The following is a 20190-nucleotide window of genomic DNA, read 5'->3' on the forward strand; positions in this document are numbered from 1 at the left end:
CAGTGAGCGAGTCAGGAATGTTGCCATCAGTTCGGACATTCAGTTCAATTTCCCCAACAATATTACAGAGAAAACAATCAAACGACCTGCTTTTGGGCAACATTTGGTGACATTGGGACGGAAAACACCCTTTTAACAGGAAGAAACCTCCAGCAGAACCACACTCAGGGAGGGGAAGCCATCCCCCATGACTGGTTGGGGGTTAGAGGGCTTTATGCTTTATCAAAAGGGAAATCTTGGATTCTCCTGAATCCAAACTATGGGGATCTTATTAATATGGCATCACATTAATAAGATTGCTGGAAGTGCTTTCTACCAGAATCAAGAATTTAAAAAACTCTCATCTCAAAGTGACTTGAAGAAATTTGTTCATGCAGGCAGATCATACAGGTTACAATACTGTAAAGCAGTGGTCTCCAACCTTTTTTGCGCCACGGACCGGTTTATGCCCGACAATATTTTCATGGACCAGCCTTTAAGGTGTCGCGGATAAATACAACAAAATAAAACTAGTACCGGTACCGAAAAAAAGAAAATTTATTCATAACACACGTGAAAAGACCCAGGAAAACCAAGTTAACGATAAAAACGATAACAAAATAATGCTGAAAACCGATAAAAACCCTGAAAACTATACATTTCACACCTGAGCCTCAACTCTCGCGGCCCGGCACCAAACGACTCACGGACCGGTACCGGTCCGAGGCCCGGGGGTTGGGGACCGCTGCTGTAAAGCTCAGTTTACCAGGACTATCCATGAAGCATGAGTACATGTCTGAAGGAAATTCGCTGGTGTGCGCTGGTATATCGCTGACTTGCTCAGTGTCTATAACTCAAATGGACCTTTCAGGTCATCATGTGCAAATAATTTAACTGCTCCCAGAATTGGATCTAAGTGTGCTGAGGGTGCTCGTATTACTGTGGTCCTGTTCTTTGGCTCGAGCTACCCACTGACCTTAGATCAGTCACATCTATGTGTGCATTCAAAAACAGACTCACAATCTTTTTAATCTCATAGGCTTACATTTAATAGCTTTTGTCTGTTTGCATGTTTGGGTTAGGTTTCTGTCTTTTTATCTTTCATGTTAAGCACGTTGAGTTTATGAGACATACACACTCCTCACCAACTTCTCACGTATTTGTGGCTACTGGCAAAACTGCACTGGGACAGCAAGCAGTCCAGATCTGAGCCATCAGTATTTTATTCTCATACAGGCCCATGTCAGATGCTCAGGGTTGATTGGTCAGGAGTCACGTTACCGTGCAGAGTAATGGGGAGCTGTGATGAATCAGGAACAGATGGCAGCTCGGGCTGTTGTCTCTCTACTTGGGCCAGCAAAGTTTCCCTCTGTCTTTGATCCAGCGGGTTGTCAAGAAGCTCAGGTTTAATGCACAAGCATTTCGGCAAACCTTCCATCTGCAAAAACATGACTGCTTGTTAACATTTCGCTGAATATGACCTACATACCTTGTTTGCAGCTGTAGGCGCTTTTAGAAGGGATTTGCATGTTTTTCATCAATGACATCAGATTCGTGATGAGTGACATAAAACTTTTTACAAAAGCAGAAGAATCATTCCATAATCATTAGTTTGCGGTTTGGAATACCCTTTTCCGGTTTCTTAGTTTTATATATTGGGAACAGACACACGGCATGGAAATGCAGTTCATTATTTTCATGGTTGTCCTTTAATGGGAATAGTTGTTTTTTAGTGCGATGGTGAGGTAAGGTTGGTCTTCTCAATGCTTTAGGCTGTTATTTCATTCACAACATAAGAGGAATTCCACATAATCCGGCCCTTTAATAGGCTCTGCTTGAACAACCCACTGCAGCTCGTTTCCTTTAGCTTCCAAAAAAAAGTCTGAATGATGTCATTCTGAAGTGGGAATCAATGAACCTGCTGAAAGCTTTGCAAGGTTTTAAGGTTGCCAAAACTAGTGACGTCCATTGAGTCTATTTAATAATTCTCACAAACACCCTCACAGCAAAGATGCTTTTACTGTGTGAGTGTATTTTGAATTTTAAAAATTGCATGAGAAGCAACTGTAATTATTTCCAGGGGGGTATTTTGAGTCTTATGACTCACTGCCTTTTAATTAAAGCAGGAAACATGTAATCCTCTGAATTTAAACCCCAGGTTATGACTGTGAGAGATACTTTTTAAAACCCACATCTGGACATATTATTGATAAATTATATTTTTGTAATGTATCTCTCCATGTCTTCTGTTCTACAAAGGGAAAATGCATCAGTATCAACCAGGGTTTTAATAGTTTTGCAATTTTCATTAGTTTTTATTTTTATTTAGCTTTGACTTCAGATTTTCAATTTTATATCAGTTTTAATTAGTTTTTACCAATTGTTTGCTAGTTTAGTTTAGTTTTTATTTTTTTGAAAATCCTTAGTTTCAGTTTAGTTTTGATTAGTTTCAGTTATAGTTTTAGTTGTGTTTGCAATAATTAAGTGTAACAAAATCCCAGTTTCATCATATCAGGCATTCTGCTCATCCTTGGGTATGTTGCTATTCCAGCTACCATACTGCACCCTGGACAGGTCGCCTGTCTGTCGCAGGGCTAACACGCAGAGACAGACAACTCACATTCCCACCTATGGGTTCTTTAAATAAATAAATAAAGGCAGATGAACAACCATTGATACCAGGCAACTATAAAATGTATATCTTGGCCCCAATGAGACTATTAACTCTCGCAGCACCGGGTGTTCGTAATTTTGGTTCAAGTGAATTGATAGACTTTTTGAAGGTAATTGACTCACACAGTTGTGTAGATATCCCCGTCCTGTTGTCTCGGGATGCATCACGCTGCCTTGCCTGGGGTTAGCTTCTGTTTTCTGGGGATGAGGGTTGAGTGTGCTCCCTTACCTTCTCAAGCTAAGCTAGGTTAGCCTTCTTGTGTGAGCTTTTCAAGTGCACTTTAAGGTTTGTGGGATTTTTTTCCCTTTAGAAATGTCCCTCATAATTTGTCTGTTTCCACTAAGGGCGATCGTGGCTCAAGAGTTGGGAGTTCGCCTTGTAATCGGAAGGTTGCCGGTTCGAGCCCCGGCTCGGACAGTCTCGGTCGTTGTGTCCTTGGGCAAGACACTTCACCTACCGCCTACTGGTGTTGGCCAGAAGGGCCGATGGCGCGATATGGCAGCCTCGCTTCTGTCAGTCTGCCCCAGGGCAGCTGTGGCTACAACTGTAGCTTGCCTCCACCAGTGTGTGAATGTGAGAGTGAATGGGTGGATGACTGGACGTGTAAAAGCGCTTTGGGGTCCCTAGGCGGGACTAGTAAAAGCGCTATACAAATACAGGCCATTTACCATTTACCATTTACAAAACACTTGCTTTATCCAAAACACAATCATATCCAAATTGGACTCTGGCGCTTTCTTCCGACTTTTCCTGACATGATTCTGCGCGTGGACGGAGCAGCAACACAGACGACTCGACTAACGTACTGCCCCCTGCTGGCATAATGAGACACAGCAAGAAAAAAATCTGGAAACTAAACTTCATTTTCACCCTTGACTATTGTATGACACGCACACATCAATGAAAACTAAACACATTTTTGCTATAAATTCAGTTAATTTTAGTTAGTTTTGTGAACACTCATTATAGTTTTAGTTAGTTTTCCTTTTTTTGTTTTTATTTTTATTTCTGTTAACGAAAATGTTTTTTCACCTCTAGTTTTCGTTAACGATAATAACCTTGGTATCAACTAGGGATGCACCGATACCGATACTGGTATCGGGTATCGGGGCCGATACTGTAAAATGTGTGTGTACTCATACTCGTAAAAGTTAACCGATACCATGAACCGATACTAACTTATTTCATTAATCAGAGGGTGGCTTGTCATTTCTGTAGTTTTTTAGATTGGTCACTAGGGGGACATCCCGCGCTAAACAGGCACAGGGTTAGGCGAGTGAGACTGGCAGCTCCAGATAAAAAAGAGAAACTGGAGGCTGCTGTAGCTAGGCTAAACAAAATGTCAGCAGTGTGGACCAGAACAGCCAACTTTAACTCAGGTTTTGGAAAAGCGATGAAAAATGTCAAGAGAAAATCCACGAGCAGTTTAAATAACAGAGGCTCTGACTCATTTTATCACTCTGGATGACCAGCCAATGCCTGTCGTGGAAAACATAGGATTCTTCTCAGCATACTCGAGCCGCGATATGAAATATAATAAATGAACAGAAGTGTTTATTTATTATTCTGAAAGCTCGGGACAGTGCCAATAGTTCAGTGATATTTTGTTAAATTACAATGTGGAGACTCTGCAATAATTTAACAGAAGTGCTTATTTTTCACTTGAAATTTTTTTGTGGTCATTTTTATTAAGATTTAATTTTTTATTAGCAGAGAATAAAATAAAACCTGTCTTCCAATTCATTGCATTTGTGTGTGTGTGTGTGGTAGAAGTATCGGTTTTGTACTCTGTATCGGCAAGTACTCAGATCCAAGTATCGGTATCGTATCGGTTTGAAAAAATTGGTATCGTTTCATCCCTAGTAATAACCTAAATCCCGAGCACAACATTTATGGACATTTTTTTTCCGGTCAGCCTTTATTTAGTCCAAAAATACTTTGCTTTACAAATTTAGCCCAAAGTGGCACGTACAGTAGCCGCATTAAAGCCTTAAAATCTGATCGAGGATGCACCAGCCAAGTCATGTGACCATAAAGATTTAGCAAGATTGAATGCAGTCTTGCTGGAATATTTGTCACCTTGTATAACTGCACTGTATAAACACACATACACACTTTGAATTTAATTGTGGGGGACGAGCAGATGTTGTTCTGTCTTCAAGTCAGTTTCATTAGATAAGTGTTTGGAATAAATACAGAAAATCTGGTTCCTAATCTTACTCCCCCCTCTCCCCTCACTTTCTCCCACCTCCTCTCCACGGACTCCTTCCAGTGTCAGACGATAAGTTCCCCAAGGAAGCCTTCTCCATCAGGTCCACAGATGAAGCTGCCAACACTGTGGAGGAGCAGGAGGATGTTGACGAGTGTGAGCTCTACCCTGGCCAGCTGTGCCAGCACACATGCACCAACATCTGGGGCTCCTATCGCTGTAGCTGCCACCAGGGCTACATCCTGCAGCTGGATGGACATTCGTGTGCACCAGGTACAGTAGCTCGTCCTGCCAGATTGATTCAAAATGGAGCCTAAAATCATCATTTTAATTTCATATTTGGAGAAATCCAAGGCTTGACAAGATTGTTTTGCTGTGTTTGAAATGCTGAACAATGTGTCATATGTAGTTACATATCTGTCATGCACAATACACAAAAACATGCACTAATTGCATAGAAGCTAAAGGAACAGGGTTTCAGTGTGTTTGGTAGTATAGGTACATTTAAACGTCTCAGGAAGAGCTGAAAGTGACAAATGGACATAAGATTATTTCAAAAGGAATTTCACTACTCCCATTACTGTAGGCACGTGCTTTATGTTGGAGTGCTAGCAGAGTGATTGAATATGAGCTGAGAGAGAGCTCAGTGGGCAACAAGAGCACTCAGAGAGGCAACTCCTCTCGAAGGGCAAGGGCTCTACTAAAACTTTGATGTTTTATGAGGGTGGTTAATGACATCAGCCTGTTATGGCGTCATTATGACATCTTAGGTCATCATATTGGAAAAAAAATGTATTGCACAGCTCTCTCTTGTCATGATTTCTTTAAATATTTTTTCAAGGCTAATTTTGACCTCGGGCACTAACAGTGAAGGTCAAGGTCAAATGCTTAGTCACTACAGGTACTTATTTCCCCCAAGATCAAGTATTTTGTTGCAAAGTTTGAAGAATATTCATGAAAAGCTGTGGGTAATATAAAGTTTTTGGTGTGACTTTGACCCGATTTTCCTCAAAATGACATCAGCTCGAGCTATTATTGGCATCTACCATTGCACAAAATTTTAAAATGATATCTTGAAAACTGTGGATGCGACACTGCTAACAAACAGACAGAAAAATGACACAGTGAGAGTGGTGTATAGCAATCAGCCATGACATAAAAACCACATGCCCACTGCGTCCATGACCTGTCAGGACATGGACGCAGTGTCTCTGAGGTTCTTCAAGGACAGGTCAGGCTGTTTGGGATCACGTGAGTTTGAGAACCAGATGTTTTTTTGAGCTGTTCCTCAAGTATTATTGCACAGCCTTGAGCCTGTGTGGGGCTCTTGGGCTGCAACAGTGCTTAGGTGGGTGGTAGATGTAAAGTAACATTTACATGCATGTCAGGAACCAAGGTTCCAAGCACTGGACATAATGAGTTGTGTTAATTACTTCATTTGTCACATTATTTGAAATTCTGCGCCTGTCATATTTAGTTTGACCCTGTGCTACTTCAGCTTAAAAAACTCCACGTGTTCAGAATTCACTGACACGAGACGAGGCAGCTGCATAACAAAAAAACCTCAAGTATTTTACTTCCACTAAAAGCTTAAATGCAGAAATCTCAGTAAGCTAATCTATGGTTGTGCTGTGGTTAAACCAACACCAGATTTGATCGCCATCATATTTATGGCCCTTGGGGAAAAGATATTTAAAGAGGAGTATAAAAAATCCACCCATTACGACCTCAAATAAAAATGTTCATTTATTCATAGAACTCTCTCTGCTCCGTAAAAGAGTATAATGACAAAAACACTCAGCATGGGTCAAATGATGTCTTGGAATATTGCTCGTTTTCAAATTTGCTGCATGTATTAGAAACATTAAATGGTTTGAATGCAGTAGCCTCGGTTAGCTGGACCGCTACATGTTTCTCACAGTCTGTGCTGTTGTTGTTCTGCAGTGAGCTTCAAGGAGGACAATGGACTCAGAGAAGTTGACCGTCCAGCTTTTTCCCCCACCACCACTAAAACTACTACAACCACCACCAGCTCCTTTAGCCTCAATCCATGTGCAGGTAATCTAAACACTGGACCACAAAGCAAATGACGTCACTGGGACAACCTGTCTCGGAAAGCAGCTCTGATGTGCAGTGAGGTGGCTGTAAGTCAGGTGGTAGAGCAGGTCGTCTACTAATCAGAAGGCTGGTGGTTCGATTCTCGGCTGCTGATACTAACTTCAAGTTGCTCTTTGATGCATTCATTGCAGTATTGAATGTATGTGAATGTTAGATAAGAAGCACTGCATAGAAAATGTGCTAAATAAGAAAATGTGCTAAATAAGAATCGCTCCATTGGTAGAAACATCAACTGATCCCCAGAGAGCAGACACGATTGACCATAATCTGGAACATACATCTTGGTAACTGTGCTGTCAGGTGTTTTGTGGCGTGCAACAGTCTTTGATTAGTCTTTTGAGGAGAAGTCTAACCCTTGGGCTCAAACGTACTCGCTGTGAGTTTGGTTCAAGGGTTAGAGCAAATGTCACCTGAACTGTAGCCCATATGAGGTAGACCCTGAATCAGCTTCATCAGTCAGGTTAAAGGTTAAATGTGTGTCACATTTTTTGCTATCTGGATCCTTTTTGCCACATTTCCAATAAGAAATCAAAAACTGCATTGTAGTTGTTGTAGTTGTGTCTAACGTCTCTGAATATTTTTCAGAGACTGAGACCCACAGGACTGCTATCACACATGTAGCATAATTAACTTGAGTAAGGCAATAGTCCAGGCAGGTCACACCCGTCTGTCATGTACTAATAAAAAAGCTTCATAGCAGTTTTTTTCGTCTAATTCTGCAGCTGTGGGATAAAGAGTGGAAATGTGGTTGTAGGTGAGCATACGGTGTGGCTCCTCACTCTGTGCACGATGAAAGGACACTTTTTTGTAGGTGATGTCCATATGTTTTCCTGATGCTTCAAACTTTTTCTTGATTTCTTGTGTTAAAAGTTATTTTGTATAATATTAGATTTTCTGCCTTCTGTGTAGCAGTAAACATAAAATAAAAATATTGGGTTAGTAACCTGTCGCCTGTGTAACCTGGAGAGATGAATGCAAGCTGCTTTTATTGCATCCATACACACAACTTCCATTATTTCTGTCACGGTAACTTCAGTTGTAAGACAACATATTTTTTATTAGTGAGCATTTTTTGTATGTTATTTGTGTTTCACAGTCAGATTAAGCTCTTATTAAAGCCCCAAACAATGTAACCTCCTTTTTGGGTGTACCTAATCATTCAGCTAACTGGATAAACTGCTCCAGACATAATGAAGGAGGCCAGCAAAGATATTAAAGGCAAATGCAAAACCTGCAATGCAATTGTCCCTTAAAATGTTGCCATATCTGGAAATGATTTATGACAGGAGCTCAAACAACTCGAGATGTAGGTCTATAAAGCAATGATGAAGTCTAATATAATATATTGGACCAATAAATGTTATAAATATACCAAAGTCAAAGAGAGAACATTTGCAGTCAACACAGCTGGCCTCTTATATTATTCATAGATTTACTTAATATATCAATATCACCAATGTCAGAATATGAAACATGATTTTTGGCTCTGCTTCTCCACTGATCCCTTACTTGGCTCACATTTTCTGTTAGTCTTTGGACCCTGTGTGCAGAATATATATATTTTTAATGTCAGTCTTGAAATCAGGCATAGATAGATAGATAGATAGTTATTTGTGTATATATATAGATATATGTATATGTGGGCAACTGATTGCACTCAGACCAAAGCCCCCTTTGGTCTGAGTGCAATCAGTTGCCCATAGACATTGCCTGATGAGTGCTAATGACTAAATAGAGTGCACCTGTGCGTAATCTAGTGTCAGTGAAATACAGCTGCTCTGTGACGCCCTCAGAGGTTGTCTAAGAGAATATTTGGAGCAACAACACCATGAAGTCCAAAGAACACAGCAGACAGGTCAGGGATAAAGTTACTGAGCAGGCTTAGGCTACAAAAAGATTTCCCAAGCCTTGAACATCCCACGGAGTACTGTTCAAGCGATCATTCAGAAATGGAAGGAGTATGGCACAACTGTAAACCTACCAAGACAAGGCCGTCCCCCTAAACTCACAGGCCGAACAAGGAGAGCGCCGATCAGAAATGCAGCCAAGAGGCCCATGGTGACTCTGGACGAGCTGCAGAGATCTACAGCTCAGGTGGGGGAATCTGTCCATAGGACAACTATTAGTCGTGCACTGCACAAAGTTGGCCTTTATGGAAGAGTGGCAAGAAGAAAGCCATTGTTAACAGAAAACCATAAGAAGTCCCGTTTGCAGTTTGCCACAAGCCATGTGGGGGACACAGCAAACATGTGAAGAAGCTGCTCTGGTCAGATGAGACCAAAATGAAACTTTTTGGCCAAAATGCAAAACGCTATGTGTGGTGGAAAACTAACACTGCACATCACTCTGAACACACCATCCCCACTGTCAAATATGGTGGTGGCAGCATCATGCTCTGGGGGTGCTTCTCTTCAGCAGGGACAGGGAAGCTGGTCAGAGTTGATGGGAAGATGGATGGAGCCAAATACAGAGCAACCTTGGAAGAAAACCTCTTGGAGTCTGCAAAAGACTTGAGACTAGGGCGGAGCTTCACCTTCCAGCAGGACAACGACCCTAAACATAAAGCCAGGGCAACAATGGTGTAAAACAAAACATATCCATGTGTTAGAACGGCCCAGTCAAAGTCCAGATCTAAATCCAATCGAGAATCTGTGGCAAGATCTGAAAACTGCTGTTCACAAACACTGTCCATCTAATCTGACTGAGCTGGAGCTGATTTGCAAAGAAGAATGGGCAAAGATTTCAGTCTGTAGATGTGCAAAGCTGGTAGAGACAGACTCTAAAAGACTGGCAGCTGGAACTGCAGCAAAAGGTGGTTCTACAAAGTATTGACTCAGGGGGCTGAATAATTACGCACACCCCACTTTGCAGTTATTTATTTGTAAAACATGTTTGGAATCATGTATGATTTTCGTTCCACTTCTCACGTGTTCACCACTTTGTGTTGGTCTTTCACCTGGAATTCCAATAAAATTGATTCATGTTTGTGGCTGTAATGTGACAAAATGTGGAAAAGTTCAAATACATTTGCAAGCCACTGTATATATAATTCTCACATGTCAAAAACACATCCTGTAGGCTTAAAACAAAATCCAACACTAGCTCTGAACGGGTATCCAGTGACATGGTGGATGTTAAGACGTTAAAGCTTTTTTTTAAAATATCCTTTATTTAAAAGCAACAATTTTCACTGAGTTTAAAATTTATTTTCCAAGAGAGACCTCGCCAAAATGTGTCCAAATATGTGGTGAGAATGAGTTATGGCTTTATGTATGGTGGGGAAATGAACAAGCCATGACTATTGCATTCACTTTCTAACTCTGTCTATAGAAGTCATATATTTCTGCTCTTACTAACACGATGTGTGTGAGCGCCTCCTGACTGCTCACAGGTAAAACATTCCCGAGTTACGACAGGTCAAAACAGGAAGAGCTGCCTCACAACATGTTTTCACTAATAAACTGATTAGTATTAGATAATCTAAGCTTTCAGCAGCTTCATTAGCAGAATCCTGATCATGTCAGTGGGAGATGAGCACTGCAAACCCTTAAGCTCAAAAGTCCAACTTCGAGTGAAAGCCTCCACTCCTTCAAAGTGTCTCTGTTAGCTATAAGAAGATCCTGATCGATGTGTAGAGCGCCCTCGCCGCTACAGAGCTTTAGAGGGGAATGTGTTGGTTAGAGATTGTGGGGAAACAGTTCCTGGCCCATGCCTCTTTGTGACAGAGCTATTGAGCTGTTAAATAGGGAGAATTGATTCTGGTGTGTGACTGCGATGGCTCATGAGAGGCTCCTTCCAGCAGGGAGCAAATGATCAGTGCGTGGGAGGGAAGGTGGGGTCCATCGTAGCCTCGGGAGAGCAAGAGAACAGAGAAACAGTACAAAGATGAGAAACATAACTGCAGATGACTGCCCTGGAGGTGTAGCTGTGTGGAATGCAGAGACGACTGTAATCATGCTGCTTGTCTCTCGCAGACAATGGTGGCTGCAGTCAACAGTGTGCGGCCGTGGCAGGCCGGGCTCGCTGCTCCTGCTTCCCGGGGTTCTCACTGATGACAGATGGACGGATGTGTGAAGGTAAGGGCCGCCGTGCTTTCTTGTCACATTGCCATTGGCAGTAATTGGAGTGGTTCACAAAGCTCATATGTATCCCTTAAGCTGTCTCCCTCAAGCCTGGTTACCACAAGGTAACAAGCAACCTAACAGCAACAACAAACCCAGTGAATGCATAAAGGAACAAATATATACAGGCCGGATGACAGAGCTGCAGTGAAATGAAGTGTCTGGCCATAGGTCGGGGCACTTTTTAATTGGATTCAGTCACTCATGAAGGTCTCGTGATACTAAACAATGCATCAGCTGATTGGGCTCCCAATGTTAGGTGGTGGAAACTGTCGCCTCAAGCATGATTCAACCATAGCCAATTACTCTGTGGGAGCAGTCGTTGCAGTATCACACACCTCACACAGCATCTGTGTATGTACTCAGCTACCTTTCTTTCAGCGTGTTCCTGTGGCAGCTCGGGACACTGGTTGGAGGCTTTAGGTGCAAAATCACTAAAATTAACAAAGTGAGTGCTGGAAGTGCTGAGTCTGTTACCAGACAGGATAACACTCAAGATGAACAAGTACCACATTAAAGGAAGTGTTTTCCCTCCTATCATTTCATTCAGTGAGCAAAGTGAGCACTTTCTTTCCCTAAAGTGCTCCCACGTGTGGACTTGTGGGTGGGCAACATTTAGTGCAGAGTGGAATGAAACAAAGCAAATACCGTGACAGGTCATGATTGCGAGGGGGTGCTGAGGATTTGAAAGATATATAAGTAGACTGAAAGTAAACTCTGGAGTACTTGCTGTTGATGCTTGGTGGGTGGGTAGGTGTGTAAAATGAACAAAAATATATTGTGCAAAATAAAGTATATGCTCATTTTGAACTTAATGCAAGCAAAACATTTCATAAAGGGGCTGAACTTATTTTTGGAGGTTGTGGTCTCCAAGCTTTGTGGGCTAAAAACTGGAGGGACCACCTGATTGGTTTCAGCCCACAGTTCAAATATACACATGGTACGGGGATTGCACATTAGTGCACGTGTCATGAGTTAGTTGCACATCTGTGAAGGAAACTTTAGTGCATAAATGTGTTCAGGTTTTGAAGCAACATATGCCTCCATCTTTTTCAGGGCCACAGGAAAGGACTTGCTTATTTGTGCAAGACAATGTCAAACCACCGTTTGCAACTATTAGACGACTGCTGACATTAAAAAAGGAGGAACAGCTGAAATCTGTTATGAAGCAAAAACACTGTTTTTAAAGAAGAGGTGATGCAACACAGAGGGTTTCATATGCTTTATCATTTTAATGGAATATAGACTTTAAATGATTTGCACATGATCCTGAGTGTTTTTGAAATGAGGGTGCATCCGACTGTGAAAGTATTAACACCTGGGATCATTTGCACTTTTCTGTAATTTGTTTAGCAAATGGAAGCACTTCCATCAGAAAACCTGTGAGTCGTCCCTTATTGAGACTGTTATATTTTAATTTGCAGGTTTACAGGGTAAATACAGCTGCTTTTCGTGATCTCGCTTTCAGCTGCATATGAATGTGAATGACTGGTAATATTTTAGCACACAGTTCTTCCCATGGAGATGTTTCTTTTAAGAAAAGACTGTTTTTAAGACAAGGTTTTATGCACAACTTGAATGATGTGGTTCAGACAAATGAACATCCCAGGGGCGTACACCCATGCACACACACATGCACACACGGTTGGCTCCAGTGCATGTGGCTGACACCTTCACCCTTTTCTGAACTGGGACTAAACAAACCATTGCGGGCAGGACTGGATTTGTTTTGCATTCCTTCGAGTGTTTTGTGGAGATCAAAAGCTTACAGAGTTATTACTTGAATGATAACTATGGATGACATATCCCACTATGTTATCATCTCTGTGGTTGCATTGCTGCCATAATCTGGACACTTACATGGTCAGGATTGTCTTTGTGGAAGATGACACTGATTGACCACGATGTCTTCTGAATCAGTCCAATCTAGGCTAAAGGTAATCTCTAATCTGACTCTAATGTCATCATCCCATACAGACGTTCCTGGTGTTTCTCAAGGTTTAGGCAATATTTTAGTGTTTTTCTCAGACAATCAAGTCGTTCAGTTTATGCCTGGAAAGGAATTTAAATGAAATTTACTTCAGCTTTATTTACATAGCACCAGTGTTGGTCAAGTTACTTGAAAAAGTGATTACTTCCCCAAAAAAGTAATCCCGTTACTTTACTGATTACTTATTTTCAAAAGTAATTAATTACTTAGTTACTTAGTTACTTTTTAAAAACACGATTTACAGCCTGAATAGGTGATAAAGTGATAGATCTTTCAGCCCAATTCTACTTTTTCTGCATAATCCATCATACAAAATGTAATCAAATGGAAAAGTCTCTTTTTAAAACTTGTTTTATCAGTTTTAATCTTTTAACTTCATGCATCAAGCAAAAATTTAATTATATGCAACATTCTCTGACTGGAAGAAATTAGTTTAATATTTAAACCTATTTTCTGCACATTCCAGCACATAAAATATTTTTTTTGTGTGTTTACACTCAGTCTTTCAAATAGATGCAAGTAAAACACAGCAGAAAATAAATAAAGTCAAAGACTAGCGGTCCTGTTGCTCTATTTTCACCTGTAAAGCAGGAGTGGGGTAGGCGGAGGGTTACCCTGGTGCAGGTGTGCAGCGGTCAGTGGAAGAATCCGCGAGTTTCTCTGTGAGTTTCCCATTACGTCGTAGCTACTCGGTGCTTGTTTGGAAGTTTAGGGGTTTTTTCGGTGTAAAAAGAAGTTTTCTTCCCACGCACAACGGACACTAATGTTTTTGTCACTTTTTATGGAATCAAACTCAAAGGTCAGTACTTCCACGCTTTAAACGCTGCACGCTCATACTCTCTCTGCACTCGATATATGATCCATTGTTGATCTGCACACAGCTGTTGTCACGAACGTCGCACTCGCTTACGTCACTGTCATGAGACATTCTCGCAAAAAATCACGGTTTTAGTAACGCAGCGTTCCTACGGGAAAGTAACTGTAATCTAATTACCATTTTTACAATAGTATTCCCTTACTTTACTCGTTACTTGAAAAAAGTAATCGGATTACAATCGGATTACCGTTACTGCCCATCTCTGCATAGCACTGGTTTACAACACTGTTACCTGAAGGGGCTTTATACTGAAAGGTAAAGACCATACAATACGTCAACAAACAGATGAGCCCCTATGAGAATGCACTTGAAAACAGTGGGATGGGAAGATTCCCTTTTAACAGCAAGAAGCCTCTGGTGGCTGGATGGGTCGAGGTGAAACTTTCTATTTTATAATTATAGAACAATTTAAGCAATGAGCTACGAGAGCCCCAAGAGTCCTGCTGACATACGTCTTTCATTTACTAGAGCAGCATTAGAAAAACTGAGGCGTACTGTTTCAGTCCTTTTTCATATATTAACATATTTCAGTAAAGACGAGTTTCACTGCTCTGACCCACTAACGCCGACAACACTGAATCTAAATTATTGGCTTTATTTTCTGTCAGTGATCTTTTGGCTCGTCAATTGATCATTTTCAGTGTCTGTAAACAAAAACCTGGAAACAAAAGTTGCATCTGTGCAAATGCATCTGTGTAAAAGCCTGAAAAAATACTCAAATAACAGGTATACACACCTGAATGCATCTGTTCCACTCTGTGTGGTTTAGCTGCCTTCATTTATCCTCTGTCACAGCCGACAGTGGAATCAGGCTCGCGGCGTGCAACTTTAACCTCCACGTTTAAGACTAGTTCGGCGAATAAGCCGAGGCTGACTTCATTCACTGCAGCTTGACCTTAAAAAAATAAAAAATAAATAAATACTTCATTGTCTGCCGGGTCAAGTGTGTAGGAAAAACTGTGTGTGTGTGTTCTCATCTGTGGTGCCTTTCGGACATCTCCCTGTGCTCGCTCTTGATGGGATTCCTTTCAAACTGCTGTCTCCTTTGTCCATTCAACTAAGTATCTGTATTTCTCAAAGATAAGTTGTTTCCACCTTGTACTGGATCGCTTCACTGTGTAATGAGGCTGTCTCCACGGGGCGAGTCAGCCGAGGTGTAGGGACATTGAAGCATTAGGCCCGATTTCCTTTGCTTTTTCGGATTTGAATGACAAACTGGAAATAACGCTGGCCACCAGAGCGCTGTGGTGGAAGGAGACTTTCTGCACCACTGGCAATACGCAAACTTTGGAAACAGTCCTGTCTAACCCTGTGCTTGAAGGCCAGCAGCGCCCAGAGGAAGGGGTGGTCTATGAGCTCAGGAGGATTTTGCCCCTGGAAATATCCCTCCCTGCAATGTTCATAACAGATGTCTCTCAGTTGAGGAAGAAATGGAGACATTTGCAAAGATAGCTCGCAAACAAGAATTTGTCACCACTGCGCTGCTCAAGAAGGGAAAACTGTTAATTTTATTTAGACAAATGCATTTGCTGCAGCTCCACAGAGGGCTCGTATAATACCATAAAGTGCGCTCTGAGCTGTGAGAGGTGATGAGGTGCAGTTTTATGAGGTTAACGGGAAAAAAGCTGCAGGATGTGACAAAGCCAGCCACGCTGAAAACGTCAGATCTGTGTTTTTACTCCTGCCTGTGGGAGGGTGTTGTAAGGCACACGGTTTATTCAGATTCCCCACGGCAAAAACTTTGAAAGTCGACAAAGACTTTTCAAAAAGGGATTGCTGGCACTCAAACACACACACGGGGAGCACGGGAGAATATGTTCCCTCTTGTTCCAGATTTTTGTTTTCTCCAGCATATTTTGTACAACACCTTTTTTGTCTGGTTCCCTGTGGAGTGCACCATATTTTGGGGTGATCTTCAAATGTGGATGGCTGCCACACACAAACAAACACACATACACACACACAATAATCCCAGCGTTACCCTATCAGTGCATCCAACTAATCGGCCTCGCGTGTGATGCACGATAAGGGAATGCAGGCGTTTGATAAAGACGAGCCACGGCAGAGCGGCGATCCACTGTCTCAGCACAAGGCCACCGCTGTCATAAATCAACAGCGCCTGTTTACTGGCTGCTGCACAGTTTGACTGATAAAGATTTAAAGGCTCTCAACTGTTTTTTCATTTCACACAAACACGCTTAACAAGCAAAACATCATGTAGCTTTTGCCAAGTCCTGTTATTTTCAATTTGACTTCTTCAAAGTCGAAGGAACAAACAGAACTCAACTTGGTCATCTATTGGCCACATGCTGCAGTAAATAGACACATTTTTTAAAGGTTATCTTTCAAGTAACGCTTGTTTATTCCAGGTGTTCCAGTTTGAAGACGTTTAAATTATTACCTCTAAAAAGAGGGGGATGTTAACCGAACCCTGACCTTAACCTTAAACCTTTAAAGGTAGCTGATGAGCTGGTGGATGTTAACCCTCTGAGGTCTAAGTCATGAGTGGTGATGACCTCAGCTGTAGCCCTAAAGGCTGGAGAAAGGACAAACAGCCTTTTTTGGGGGGGAAATTGACATTTTTGTCTTGCGTGTTAGTTACACAAACAATTTTCTTTGTTTTTTGCCCAAACTTGGGAGAAGAATTTAAAAAGAAGAAACATTACATATGTAGATTGCACAGCATTACAATGAGTGCCATCCAGTGATAACTGGGAATTTAGTGTCATGTTTCGGATGTGTACAGGCAGGAGAAGGACCCAAACGTAAAACTCACAACAACGAAATTAAACTCAAAAAGCTGCTTTATTGCAGAATGGCACGGAAAACTAAACTGGGACATGGGTAAACTGAAACACAGCCATGAGGGAGACTACGACACTGACAAAGAGAAACACAGGGCTTAAATACACAGAGGGATAACGAGGGAATGAGACACAGAAGGAGAGCACAGCTGGGAGTAATCAGGCTGGACGAGACAAGGGAAGCAAAACTAGAAACACTCACATGAGACGTGGACCTTCAAAGTAAAACAGGAAACACACTGACTGAACTCTAAACATGCAAACTTAACAGCAACTGAGAAGACAGAAAATAGGGACCAGAAACATGGTACAAAAAGGTCACAGTAGACACAACATTGAACACAGGGAAGCCGTATTACAAAGCCAAAGAACTAAACTTATGATAACCATAACTGAAATCTAGGGAAACAAGAAACAGTACAACGAAGGACTCAAAACATAATCCATAACATAAAAACACGAGATTTCTTCAAAATAAAACAGGAAACATGAGAGGCAGACATGACAACATAAGACACACAGACATGAAACACACGAAGGGCAAAGGAGACTTCACAGGGGTTGAAAACACAAGGGGGAGCTAATAAGTAAATGAACATAGGAAACCTAATAAGCTTAAACATACACTATAAACATCAAAAGAACTAAAACTCAAAACACTGGGTCAGACCCAGGATCGTGACATTTAGGGGGTTAAGACACCGATAGATTAATAAAGTTCTTATAATGAGGTTGTCTGGGGTGGTGGAAGGATAAAATTCAATTATAGGATAATAATGTGTTAGATTTATGACATACCTACCTACAATGCACCGTGATATCCACCTCCCTACAAAAGTAAGAGCAGGAATACAGCTGGGTTAATAGATTATTGGTTCATAGGTTTATAAAGTTTATAAAGATTGCTATTTTTTGCAGTTAGTGTCTGCCTAGCACACATGGACATCACCAAATGCTCCATTTCCTCTCCTGAGATGCTGAGCTAGGCGTTTACTGCAGCTGCCTTCATTTTCTGCTTGGTTGTGGATCTCTTTGCATTCAATGTTTTCTTAAGTACCTGAAAAGCATGCTCTGTTGGGTTGAGAAAAGGTGAATGACTTGGCCACTGATTAATATCCAAATTATTTGCCCTGAAAACAATTTTGCTTTTGCAGAACGCTTTGGCTCATTATCCATTTGGACTGTGAAGGAATTTGCAATTAATTTAGCAACATTTGGCTGAATCTGAGTGCACACCTGTACACCTCAACATTCAGCTTACTACTTCTATCATCATCATAATGACGAAACACCAGACCCATGCCATAACATTGCCTTCACCATGTTTGACAGATGATGTGGTATTGTTTAGAAGGGTTAAAGAAATCTGAGCTGGCAGCAATCACTTCAGTGTCGGGTCAGAACACTTGCAAATGTTCAGATGTGAGAGGAACAAACAGGCATAGTCCAGAAATAAAGTTGTCATTCTTTGTATTTCCAATTGAGAATGTGCCAGCAGCTAGGCGTGAGTGTGTGTGTGGTTTCTGTAGACAAAGCATAATGATACAAATCAAATTACATAATAAACATAAAGATACAACTGAGGTGTACTCAAGTACAGTATATAACTAAATAAGCTGACATTATACTTCAGACTGGTTACATAAACTTAAAATCAGACATTATGCATTAACACACCGCATACAACTATGCACTGAAGGCAACTTTACATTGGGTTATCATCTGTTACACAGAGCACAGAATCAACAACACGATAACAACGAATCTCTCTGCTAGAAGCTAATTAGTGAACAAATCTGTTATGCTAGCAAACTGCCACGTCACTTAAACAGAAGCAGAAACTGCTGGTAAGTCATCAAATACACTCATGGCTGAACACCAACATAACTGAGTGAAGTAAACATTAACTTACAGTCTTATGAACGCACACACTGTCCGTTGTTCGGCTGCCGTTTGTCTCTGAACTAAAGTTGCGGACAGTGTTGCCAACTCCTCAGTAAGGAAAATCGCTATTGGTTGTCCTAAAAGTCGCTAGAAGTCGCTAAATGACGTCATCACCTAATTTGCATAATTGGTCATGCTAATGTAATTGTAACCTACGCTGCTGGAGAGAGAAATAACATCGTGGACGAGACATAAAGTGAGCAAAAAACGTCCTAAATGCATTTAGAATTTATTTAGAACTACAAATTAAATTTCTTTTAGCAATTATTGTTTTTTGTAATGTCTTTCACGTCTTTTTTAGCGACTTTTTTTAGAAAAAAAGTCGCTAGGGGGTCTGAAAACTCGCTAAATATAGCGACAAAGTCGCTAAGTTGGCAACACTGGTTGCGGACATGCACACCGATGGTGCATTCAGGGGGCATAGGAAATCCCATACACAAACCTAACCCTTTTGTACAGGTATTCTTCAAGCTAAGGCCTATTTCTCTCCGTCTACAAACTTTTCTCTTCCAATTATTCTGGTAGAAGAGCCTCTGTTTGTTGTTTTTGAAGTATTAATGAGCTCAGCTGTACATTTCACTGCAACTCTTGGTTTTTAGCTGGAGCACTGAATGACTTTCATGCCTGAGGCTTCCCAGCTAGATGGTTTTCATGTAAGCAAAAGCAAAAACTTGTAATTTCCTGTTCTGCCACAAATTCTTACGCATAAGAGAGACTTTTCATTTGAAGTTTTGCTGCTGTCCATCTGTTGCCAACTCACTGAGCTCGATCTCTGTGACACTCGGAGAACCTGAGCACGGGGGCAAAATTATGCACGACACCTGTCCATCAGCAAGCTCACCTCCACATCATATTCTTGCACCCCCTGTTATCTTCCCTCCCTCCCTCTGTCTCACACACAGTCATCGTTGTCTTTTTCTGCAGATGTGGATGAGTGCGTGACCGGTGCCCACAGTTGCAAGCCCAGCCAGCGCTGTGTGAACACAGTGGGTTCATTTGTGTGCGAGCTGCAGGTCACTTGTCCTGCTGGTTACCAGCTGCGGAACAGTCTTTGCGAGGGTGAGTTCATTGATGCTGATGTGTTTCATTAAACCAATTTACCCAGCAGTCGTTTCCAGAGCCTCTGAAATAGCTGGTGGAAATGATGTCTTCTTCAATATAATATGCAGGATTTTTATTTTTTTATTTTCAGGATGATTTGGTTTTGTAAAAACAAAAGTGATATAAAAGCAAAATCACTTGACCCAGCTGTCTTAACTAATTATAGACCAATCTCAATCTTCTTTTTATGAACAAGATCATCTGCAGAGGAATTGGTTTGTTTCACCGTTCAGAATTCATCATAGTGCAGAAACAGCACCAGTGAAGGCTACAAATGCTCTTCCCATGGTATCTGATCACTATGTATGTGATAACTATATTTTACTACAGAGATAAGACCTATCTAAAGGTATTAAAGGTACGGCACTGCAGT

At 41.3% G+C, this 20190-nt stretch overlaps 1 protein-coding gene across 2 annotated transcripts in view; it reads left to right on the forward strand.

Annotated features, from left to right (window-relative positions):
* fbln2 (fibulin 2) overlaps nucleotides 1–20190 on the forward strand; it is a 93332-nt gene that overhangs the window by 52694 nt on the left and 20448 nt on the right. For both annotated transcript variants that reach the window (XM_085161055.1, XM_085161056.1), the window contains exons 6-9: nucleotides 4926–5135; nucleotides 6807–6920; nucleotides 10955–11056; nucleotides 19641–19775. In XM_085161055.1, the coding sequence (XP_085017181.1) occupies nucleotides 4926–5135; nucleotides 6807–6920; nucleotides 10955–11056; nucleotides 19641–19775 (561 nt within the window). The remainder of the gene's footprint in view (nucleotides 1–4925; nucleotides 5136–6806; nucleotides 6921–10954; nucleotides 11057–19640; nucleotides 19776–20190) is intronic.

Source organism: Neolamprologus multifasciatus, chromosome 5 (genome assembly GCF_963576455.1).
Source record: "Neolamprologus multifasciatus chromosome 5, fNeoMul1.2, whole genome shotgun sequence".
Classification (NCBI taxonomy): domain Eukaryota; kingdom Metazoa; phylum Chordata; class Actinopteri; order Cichliformes; family Cichlidae; genus Neolamprologus; species Neolamprologus multifasciatus.